Here is a 10,953-nt window from a genome sequence, read left to right on the forward strand (position 1 = left end):
GGGGTCGGGAGGACCCCGTCACATAGAAGTTCTGCAGCAGCTAAAGTTCCCAGCCCTCTGCATTTATAAGCTCTGAAAGGATTAAAGTGCTTTTAGTGGCAAATCCTGGGAACCCCCAACGCTTTGTAGGGTGAGGCCATTTCTCAACTCCAAGGAACCCGGTCGGCCTGAGCTCCTGCAGCTCCCCGCCCCGGGCCAGAGGGCCCTGAGCACTGGGCAGCGACCGGACCCAGCTCTGCTGGCGTGGCCCCTACTGCGTGCTCACCTGTGCCGCACAGCGGTGCCTGCCCTGGGCTCACGGGGTCTTCCTCGCGTTTTGGGTCGTTGCCCAGTTTCTGGGCCTCAAGGCGGGACCCTGAGCTTTGGTGGTGGCGGCTGAGCAGCGACTTGCCCTCGCGGCAGCAGGGTGCCGGGGGCCACCCGCGCAGGCTTGCGGCCGCCTCCAGGGGTGCGCCGCCGTGGGTCAGCTGCGCCGAGGCCGCGGAGGCCGCGCCGCGGGGCTCACGCGCGCGTGACTGTTTGCAGTGCCGGCGGCCGCCGAGGCCTGGCCACGAGCGGGGCCGCTGTGCACTACCTGGTGCTTGAAGAGGTTGGCCCGGCGGCCAAACGCCTTGCCGCACTCGCTGCACTCGTAGGGCTTCTCGCCGCTGTGCATCCGCCGGTGCTGGCTGAGGCCCGAGCGGCCGCGGAAGGCCTTGCCACACTGGACGCACGCGAAGGGCCTGTCGCCGCTGTGGCTGCGTTGGTGGTGGATGAGCTGCGACACGCCCTTGAAAGCCTTGTCGCACTGGCGGCAGGCGTAGGGCTTGCGGCCGCTGTGCGTGCGCTGGTGCTCGATGAGGTTGGAGCTGCGGCTGAAGGCCTTGCCGCACTCGGGGCACGCGTAGGGCCGCTCGCCGCTGTGCACCCGCGCGTGCTCCAGCAGCGCGAAGCTGCGCCGGAACAGCTTGCCGCACTCGCTGCAGGCGAACGGCTTCTCGCCGCTGTGGATCACCTGGTGCTTGATGAGGTTGGAGCTGCGCGTGAACGTCTTGCCGCAGTCCGGGCACGCGAACGGCTTCTCGCCGCTGTGGATGCGCGCATGCTCCAGCAGCGCGAAGCTGCGCCGGAACAGCCTGCCGCAGTCCGGGCACGCGTAGGGCTTCTCGCCGCTGTGGATGACCCGGTGCTTGATGAGGTTGGAGCTGCGGCTGAAAGACTTTCCGCACTGCTGGCACGGGTAGCGCTTCTCGATGCCCTTGGGCAGCTGTGGCCTCGGGGCCAGGTTCTGCCCTAAGCCCTGAGGGCCTCTTTGGGCTGCTGTCCCCAAGGCGTCACTCTCCTCGCCAGCCGGAAGGTCTGTTATGCGGAGTTCTCTTCCAGAATGTTCCTGTCCTGCCTTCGGCATCTTGTTGGTTCCCCTGTCGCCTGTAAGGACAATGCCACCCCTCCCTGGGTCTCTACTGAGGGCGCTATGCTTCTTCACCCTCAGGCCAAGCCCGGGGAGCTAGAAGCAGCAGCGCAGGACCCTGGGGGAGAGAGCCAGATGCCCCTAGATGCCCACAGAGCAGGTGCACAGCGAGCACAGGGGATGGTGTTAGGCTGGGGGCTCCCAGGGCGCGACATCGGCCAGTGGAGAGAATTTCCCACCCTCCTCCACTTTCTGCTCCACCAACAGAAACCGCCGAGCACCCCTCACTCACCTGCACGCAGTCCTGCGGGGTCCCCCAGCCGGGGGAAGTCTGCCACCCAGGGCCCCTTTCCTCGCTCCAGCTGGGACACTACGTGAGGCTTGCAGAAGGCAAATCCTGTTCGTGAGAAATGAAGCAGGGAGTCAGGAGCATTGTGGCTAAGGGCAGGGAGTCACTGTTCAATCTGGATAACAAAGAATCCGCCACAAAGTGCCACTGGCAAGGGTCCCAGAGGAAGGCCAAGGAAAACCATGCTGCTGCTTGGCCTGCAGGGAGGTCACAGAAGAAGGGCGGGTGGGGGAGGGCGTGGCCCAGGGGATGCCTGCCGACATGCCAATAGTCAGGAGCTCTCAAAGCTCACGATTCCAGAACTGTGTTTGGAGCCCCACAGCTACCCAGTGAGGGTCAGGAAGAAGCCAGCAGAAGCAGCTGGTCTCCCATGGGGTGAGATTCCAGTGGAGGCTCTAGGAGAGGAAAGGGAGCCAGGTTCAGTGTCAAACCTGGGGCAGTAGCAAGGGAAACGCTTGGAAAGACCTTGGCGTGGGCTGGCTCCCAAGCCGGCGAATCCTGGCTTTGCCTTTGAATTGGCAGGGTCGCCTCTGGTCACAGGGTCATAAAGGTGGGAGGTTGGGGACACGCACCCAGTGACACCAGATGACTGTAGTTCTCCAGCATCACCCGCTTGTACAGCAGCCTCTGGCTGAGGTCTAGAAGCTTCCATTCTGTCTTTGTGAAGTACACAGACACGTCCTCAAAAGATACCGGTACCTAAGAGAAGCCACATCCAGTCATCCAGTGATGGCAGGAGGATTCTGCCCCCCAGGTCCCAGGAGGAAGCGACGGCAAGAAAACCTGGCGGGGCAGGGTGCACGGCAGTGGGTGGGCTGCAGGAGGAGTTAGCTCAGGGGGCAGGCCGCGCCAGGGCCACCCACTCACCTTGGGCCTCGTGGGCAGCAGGATGGCCGCCATCGCCAGGGAGCCACCAAGACGCTAGGGAAAGTGTACAGAGCCCCAGGTGAGACGAGTCCAGCCGGGGGCAGCTCCTGGCTGCTCGGGAGCCACTGGTGACATGTCGCACAAGCTTGGTTAGTCTTTCCTGTCCACCTGTCGCCTGCAAGGGGACACTGAGCAGGGAGAAAGTGAGGGGCCTTTCCGGGGGAGGCCCATGGACTCAGGACCCCAGACACCCCATGGAGCACAGGCGCCACCTGCTGCTTCCTTTCTGGAAATGTCCCCTGGGGTCCTTAAAGCAGCGCCCATGGATTCTCTCCCAGGTCTGGAGGCCACAAATCAAAGATGTAGGCGCTGGCAGGGCCTCGTGGGCACAGGGAAAGTAGGCGCTGGCAGGGCCTCGTGGGCACAGGGAGAGTCGCTCTCACAGCACGAGCACAGACAGCACACAATGGGCACAGGGGCCAGTAGTCACAGGGCTGCGTGCTTCTCCATGTCGGTTCTCATGGCCAGGAGCCAGCTGGGCAGGCAGATGTTATTCCTATCTGGCTGGAGAGTGCAACGTGGAAGTCCCGGGCAGAGGAGCAGGTGTGCCAGGCAGCAGCTGGAGGGCACTTTGACAAACTGTTTTCTGCAGGGAGAAAGAAGGGAAAGCGAGAGAAGGAGGGCTGTGCGGTGGAGCGCAGAGAGAGAGGGTGTGAACAGGAGGGGGGGATGGAAAGTGGACACAGAGGGGACTTGGGGACAGAGGGTGGATGGAGAGAAGAGGAGACAGAAAGAGGGGGACAGGCGGAGGGGGCACACAGACATGGGGACACACAGAAGGAAGCAGAGTGGAGGACAGAGAAGAGGAAAGAGAGAGATACGGGAACATAGAAGGTGGAAGGACAAAGAAAAATGGCGGGACAGAGATAGGGGACAGGCAGGGGGACTGACAGAGGGGGCATAGAGAGACAAAAGTGGAGACAGGGGCTGCCGCTGTGGTGTAGTGGGTAAAGCCGCCACCTGCAGTGTCGGCATCCCATATGAGAGCCCATCTGAGTCCTGGCTGCTCCACTTCCGATCCAGCTCTCTGCTATGGCCTGGGAAAGCAGTAGAAGATGGCCCAAGTCCTTGGTTTCCTGCACCGCATGGGAGACCTGGAAAAAGCTCTTGGCTCCTGGCTTCAGTCAGCTCAGCTCCTGCCATTACAGCCAACTGGGGAGTGAACCAGCGGATGGAAGGCCTCTCTCTGTGTAACTCTTTTAAATAAATAAATAAGTCTTTAAAAAAAATGGGGACAGAGAGCTGTGAGACAGAGATGGTGGGGGAAAGACAGAGAGGGAGAATGAAGACAGAGAGAGGGTGGGCAGAAAGAAAGCAGGGTAGTAAGGTAGGGAGACAGAGAGATGGGGGTGACAAGAAGAGCAAGGAAAGAAAGGGACAGAGAGGAGGGAAAGAGAAAAAGGGGACAGGGAAAAACGAGGGGCATGGAGACAGAGGGTGTGTGTGTGTGTGTGTGAGAGAGAGAGAGAGAGAGAGAGAGAGACAGAGAGTGTACAGGGAGAGATTAGAGACAGAAGGGTTGTGAGAGTGAGGAGAGTGAAGCACAGAGGGATAGAAGGTGAGACAGGGAGCGAAAGGGGGTTCGGAGAGAGAGGGCAAGGGCAGAGAGCGAAGGAATCACAGAGGAAGGGGGGAGACTGGGGATAGAGAGGGGGAGGGTGACAAACAGGGAGGGGGACAGAAAGATAGGACAGGGAGAGGGGATATGGAGAGAGAGAAGGTGACCTAGACAGAATGGGGACAGATATAAAGAGGGGGCTACAGGGAGGGAGACGGTTGGGACAGGGAGAAAAGGGGCTGAAGAGAGAGAGGGTGGGGACAGAGAGGGGAGAAGAGAGATGAGGGTACAGAGCGAGGAAAGACAGAGGGGGGAAGAAAGAGAGGGGGAGGCCAGAGAGAGAGAGAGAGAGAGAGAGAGAGGTGGACGCAGAGTGAGGGAGAGAAAGGGCAACAGAGAGAGAACAAGGGAACAGAGAGATTGTAGAAATGGGGAGCAGAGGGGGAGAACAAACAGAGGAAAGAGAGAGGAGGGACAGAGAGAGGGAGGCAGGAGAGGGGACATGAAGAGGGGACAGAGAGAAGGGTACTGCCCATGTTGCTGAGGGTACAGAGAGGGAGACGCAGTGAGAAGGGTGACAGAGAATGATGGGACAGAAAGAGGGACACGATGGGGGGGGCACAGAGACAGGGTGGGGACCGAGAGAGAGAGGGGGGGACAGAGAGAAACAAGGGATGGGGCAAACGGAGAAAGTGGTGCAGAGAGAGAGAAGGGGGAACAAAGAGAAAGGGGGGTCATAGAGAGGAGGGACAGAGAGAGTTGGGGAGAGAGGGGGGAAGAAAGAGAAAGGGACAGAGACAGAGAGTGGGAGACAGGGAGGGGGGGCAGAGACAGCAGGTTACAGAGAGGTAGGGAGGGGAACAGAGAGAGAGGCAATGGGGTGAGGAGAGAGAGACAGAGAGAGGGGGAGCGGGAGAAGGGGTGATGGAGGATAGAGGGGCTGGGACAGAGATGGAGAAGACAGAGGGAGGGAGAAAAACAGAGGAGGGGTGACAGAGAAAGGGGGAACAGATGGGGGGCAGAGAGCCAGTAGGAACAGAAAGATGGGGACAGAGAGAGAACGGGTGACAGAGAGCCAGGGGGTGGGGCAGAGTGGAAGAGGGGGCACAGAGGGTAGGGTGCGGCAGAGAGAAAAGTGGGAACAGAGAGTGAGGGGAAAGACAGTGGGAAAGAGGAGGGAGGGAGGACAGAGAGCGAGTGAGGGGCTGGGAGTTTCAGAGCATAGGCACAGCTACAGTATTCGCCTGGGGCTTACGTTCTTTATTTTATTTGCTAGGCGGGGAGACCTAGGCACCGTGATGAGGCCTGGGGACCTACCAGGCGGTGTCTCAACAGCTGCCGCAACGCCTTAGTACCTGCGACGTCATATGCTGCTTCTGATGACAAAGTTTCCAGTAGTGAGGAACAAAAGGCTCCTTTCAAGGTGGAACAACACTACTGGGAGCTTTAGGTGACAGCCTGAGGGCAACTGCGACATCTCCTCTGAGTGTTTGCTGTTGGCAGTGGGAGTGGTGAGAAGCACTCTTGCCAAGTGACATTCCCCAAGGGTTGTCGGGACAGAGGCACCAGTTTGACGCCACCAGGAAGCAGCCCAGGGAAGGCTTGGGTGCATTGCGGAAGCCGGACAGGAAACCAGAGATCGGTAACTCTCACTCCTTAGAGAACTCACTCAGGGTTCCTTAAGGACCTCCCCCAAGAGCACCGCACTGAGAAGCAGGCCTGCAACACGCATGGACTGCTGGGGCTCACCCGGCAACCATATTTAAGCCATGGCAGATGAAGGCTGTGGACCTGTTTCCCGCCGGAGGCCATTTGGCTATCTAGCACTTCATACACGGGCCATACAAAATGAGCAACTTCAATATTAGCCGGCCGTCGGTTTACTGAATCGCAAGTCCCGCCTGTACTTGCCTTGGCAGGGCCAGACCAAATGGTTTTGTGGGTCTTCCACGGCTGGCGGGTCACATGTCCCCCAGCCCTGAGGGCTGCAGGGGATCGCACGTGCTCGGGGACTTAGGCAGATGCTGGAAGAAAATGGCCTTTTAGACAAGCATACGGAAGCATTTGTGGAGGAGACAGCCGGCAACGTACTTGCAGACATTTCAGCACACACATAAAAACAGCAGAAGCAGAAGAAAGAAAGGATGAACCACACGTGGAAGCAACCCGAGTGGCCATCAACCGATGGATGACAAGAGAAAGCAAATATGGGCCCTGTACGCAGTACTGTTTGTCCAGCACACGTGCCACAGCGTACGCGACCCCAAGGACACTGTGGGAAGTGAAGAAAGGCAGACACACGCTGAAGGCCACATGGCGCATGACCACACAGCTGTGAGGTGACACGCTATTTCACAACAGCCGTCTCGACCCAGATTTGAAGCTGTGCTGGCCAGTCTGCCGAATCCCTTCCCAAGACTGCCCTTCTCCTTAGCCCTCCACACTCTGGGGCCAGGAGCCAGACCCTTGGGCACAGTCGCTATACTCTGGAGCCCACCTGCAACCACCTGAGAACTCCGGCCACCTCAGCCACAGGCCCCTCATCAGGCCCCGCCCCACCCCTGGGTGTGGCCCCCTTGTGCCCCGCCTCATAGCCTCCTCTCTTGCAGGGCCGCAGGCAGCAAAGAATTCCACCTTTCATCTTGTCCAGTGGTAAGGGTGCTCCATTGGCAGGTGCGTGGTGTGCCAGCCAAAAAAGTCGGTACACTGTATCAAACAGAGGACGTGTCCAGAACAGGCTGGTCCACAGTGTCTGGAAGCAGATTGGTGCTTGCCAGGGGCTAGGGCACAGGAGACTGGGGAGAGACTGCTGATGGGTATTGGCTTCACGGTGGGGTGATGCAAAGGTTCTAGGGAATTCTACGTGTTTTCAGTCTAGAATAAAATGATCATTTTGGAAAACAGCATAAGCCTATTTATTTATTTATTTATTTAGCCACCACAACCACAGGCTCAATATCCACTTTGGAGGTCTCCACAGGAGGCATCGTGGCACAGCGTGAGTGACTCCTCCACCGCCGCGCGCAGGGAGACTGAGCCAGGCGGCCACACTGAGGAGGGAAAGATAAGACAGGACCGAGAGAGACAGATGGTGAACTGTGGCGAAACTGCACCAACAGAAAGGGAGAGGCCGCCAGCAGCCTTCTGTGCCATTGCAGCAGGTGTCCACTAGATGGCACGGCTTCCCCAGAAAAAGCAAAAAGCCAGGCAAATAAACATGCAGAAAAAGCATCCAGTAACGTCACTGATGTTGCATCAGGAATTTGGGCTTTTGCATCCACGAGGAGAGCCTGGCGGGGCCACTTTGGTGAGGTGTCTTCCTGCCTGCTGGAAATTCTCTGGGGTCCAGCAGCTCAAGACCCTGACTGCCCCCTCTCTGTCCCATCAGCTTTCCCAGGCCTGAGGTCCTTGTCACCTGCTACCCATCTGGTGGCGCAGCCAGAGAGGGAGATCTGAGGGAGCCAGAGCTGAAGTCAGGCCTGGGTGCGCTGTCACTCTACCCTGTGCCTCCCTGGAGCCTGGCCCAGCGGAGCTCACAGAGCAGCTCCCCTGCCAATGGCTTTCCAGGTGTCACCCCCTGTGGAGGCAGGGCTGACCTGGACATTCAAAGTGATCCTCCGGGCTGGGCTGGCGGGGCAGGTCCTCTGCCACCCACATAGCTTTCTCTGAGCTCGCCCTCTTTTTCAAACGAGACAGTCTGCTCACACTACTCAAACTTGCCGCCCAACTTCCATTCCCTCTCTCCCCCTCGCCCACCTTCCCTGGTGCTGTCACCTGTCAACACTCTCCCCACCATCACTGCAGGAGCACAATCTGGGGCTCCCCTGGGACGGTGGCTGTGATCAGCTGGCCTGGTGTTCTTGGATAACAGTGCCACGACCTCACGGTGTAGGTGTGGCTGGTGTTTTCACACCCGGATGCATAAAATCCAAACTTATCAGGCTGAGGAGTGGCCGGATGCTCTTCTGCCAGCCCTAGCCCAGCCGCTGAAAATCAACCAGAGAGAAACGGGAAAAACCCAGGCGCCCACCCCACCCAGGCTGACCCCGCAGCCCTGGCACTCTGTCAGTGCTCTGCCGCCTCCGGGGGCCACCTCCACTGTCCCCTGCCGTTGCTGCTCCCTTGCCCTCCTTGTCACCTGTCCCCACCTTCCACAACCCCCGCCGAGATGGTCCCAATCCGTTCCCCTGGCAACCCTACTTCGTGGGGGCGTACCTGGACTTCACCGATGGCCGGGGCTGTAGGTCTCCCCTCCCGCCCCCTGGCAGGCCCGAAGTCAAGGCCGCCGCCTCCAAGAAGCCCTCCGGAACGACGTCCGCAGGAGGCGGGGTGGGGTGGGGTGGGGCTTCTGGCCAGGTCTCCACCCTGGCGCTTAGGAGGCCCGTGTTGCCCCGCTGTCTGTTTGTCCCGAGACAAGCTGGACTGGGAGCGGGCGGGGCCCAGGCGGCGGAGGAGTGGAAACGGGACCCGGGGAGCGCGGCGTTGGAGCGGGCGGGGGGGGGGGGGGGCACGGAGCATGCGCGGCGCGGTGGGAGGGCGGCTGGCTCGCGCCTGCCCCAAAGGGGCGCCTGGCCAGACTCCTCGCTTACCGTAGGGCACTTTCGCTTCCCATGTGGGCTGCTGGGAGGCGTCGGGGTCTCAGGGATCAGCGCCTTGAGGTTCGGAGGAGGCAGGGGAGGGGCCAGAGTCCCGGGAGCTGAGCCCGCACCTTCATCTGTCCGTTTCTCTGGGGCCCATGAGCCTCTGCGGGGAAGCTACCAGAAAGTGGCCAGGTTATGGCCACCCAGAAAATGGGGGTGGGGAACTTGGGGAGACCCATGCATGGAGATGGGAGGCAGACACTCCCCCTGCAGGGTGGACATCAGTGTCCCGTTTTGCCACAGGTCATGGTCCTTGGGTAAAACTGGGGTTGAACCAGGGCTGACGGACACTTGTGAGGCCCTTGGGGAAAACGTAGGAGCATCGGAAACCTGTGAAAGACAAGCAGCAAAGCGAAAGCAGCAAACCCCCGACCCAGCCCTCCGCCGCAGCCAGGCCGTTAGGAATAGGGCGCCCGCTGGGCACCTCCTGGCCTGGCCTCGGGGCTGTCCCTGCCTCAGGAAACCAGAGCTCCTCCTGGTCTCCCACGTGGGTGCAGGGCCCCAACCACTTGGACCATCTTTCACTGCTTTCCCAGGCCATAGCAGAGAGCTGGATTGGCAGTGGAGTAGCCGGGACTCGAACTGGCACCCATGTGGGATGCAGGCATGGCAGGCAGTGGCTTTGCCCGCTACGCCACAGCAGTGGCCCTCCCGAGGTCCACGTTTGTTCCCTCCTTGGAGTGCGGGCTGGATAGGCCTGGGCTGAGTGAGGTGTGGTGGGGTGGACGGTGCCCCCACCAAGGTATACACTAAACCTGGGCGCTGATTTGGGTCTGCGCTTTGTAGGCGAAAGGGCTCTTCAATGAAGGACGTGGTGAGCAGACCATACTATATTACCCGGGTGGGCATCCATGGCAGGTGCCCTCCCAGGAGACAGGCAGGAGACAGGGCCCCGGGCAGATGGAGCCAGAGGCAGGGGTGACGCAGGCACGGGGACACCCAGAGCTACCAGGAGGAGCTGGCACCCCGACTTTGGGATCTGGACACCCGCACTCCTGTTGTTGAGAGCCACTGGGTTTGTGCTCATCTGCAGGGGCTGCCCCAGGACCTGCACCCTCAGGGGAGGGGGCTGGGACGCTGCACCTGCACCTTGCTCTTGTGGGCTGGTGGCGGGGGCAGCCCTGGCACGGCAGCACCCCGAGAGCAGAGCAGCCACCCTCCGTGGGAGCTGGGGGAGGGGCCTCAGGCCGGGCCGGGAGTGCTTCCCGCACCCACCGTCTCTGGCTGCCAGGGCCCAGCCTCTTGCCCGTGGGGGCTTCTCTGTGGAGCTCTGAAGATCCCTGGCCAACCTAGCTCGGGGCCCGGGAGACGGGGCCAAACCACTGGCTCTAGGATGCAGAAACCCCCCTTCCAGAATTCTCCACTCTATTAGGAAGCATTTCAGACACACGCCAGGCCTGAGAGAGTGGGGGTCCACGAGCCACCGTGGGCACCACAGCCATCAGGCGTGGCCATCTCTGGCCACCTTTCTCCACCACCTGCCTGCTGGGCCCTGGAACCTTCTCTGAGAGTTGGGGACAGATCCTCGCAGGCAGCAAGCCCAGGCTGGGCCCCTTGCCTGCACCAGTTAGGGCAGGGCAGTGGCGTGCGGAGCCTGAGGACCCACAGGGATGCCCCCAGCTACCCAGCCCCTGCCAATCCCCCCTGGGGAGGAGTCTCTTGAATGGCAAACCCACAAGTAGAAAGTGGGGAGGAAGAGTAGGGACAGGGGTGAGGGGACCGCCCTGTCTTGCTCTGCTCGTGAGGGCTGCCCTCCATGTCTGTTCCCCCCTTGTCTGAGGTTGGCTGCGGATGGGTTGCTGGGGTCCAGGGGAACAGGCGCTTTCCGGGCCAGGTGCTGCCCTATGTGCCACAGGCAGGGCCTTCCGGGGCCAGTGGGCAGCAAGGCACCCATTGAAGCCACCCGGCCAGGGGCCTTAGCAGGGAGCAGCTGGAGGAGGAGCCAGGGTGAGGCCCAGCCCACTGAGGGAAGTGAGGGAGCCCCCGAGAGCTGGTGCGGGACCATGGACAGCCGCCAGCACTGACTGAGGGCATCGGCACGCACTGGGTGCTCGTGTGGGGACAGGCCGTGCAGCTGGATGGGGTGAGC

At 60.8% G+C, this 10,953-nt stretch overlaps 1 protein-coding gene across 1 annotated transcript; it reads right to left on the bottom strand.

Annotated features, from left to right (window-relative positions):
• Positions 1 to 463: 463 nt before the first annotated feature.
• ZFP92 (ZFP92 zinc finger protein) lies at positions 464 to 8,635 on the bottom strand. The gene is made up of 5 exons (XM_062184362.1): positions 8,440 to 8,635; positions 2,607 to 2,660; positions 2,312 to 2,438; positions 1,683 to 1,787; positions 464 to 1,407 (listed from the first exon to the last, which is right to left on the bottom strand). The coding sequence occupies exons 2-5, from the start codon at positions 2,637 to 2,639 to the stop codon at positions 464 to 466; spliced, it is 1,209 nt and encodes a 402-aa protein (XP_062040346.1). The 5' UTR covers positions 2,640 to 2,660; positions 8,440 to 8,635.
• Positions 8,636 to 10,953: the final 2,318 nt, after the last annotated feature.

The sequence above is a fragment of the Lepus europaeus genome, chromosome X, assembly GCF_033115175.1.
Source record: "Lepus europaeus isolate LE1 chromosome X, mLepTim1.pri, whole genome shotgun sequence".
In the NCBI taxonomy this organism is placed as follows: Eukaryota; Metazoa; Chordata; class Mammalia; order Lagomorpha; family Leporidae; genus Lepus; species Lepus europaeus.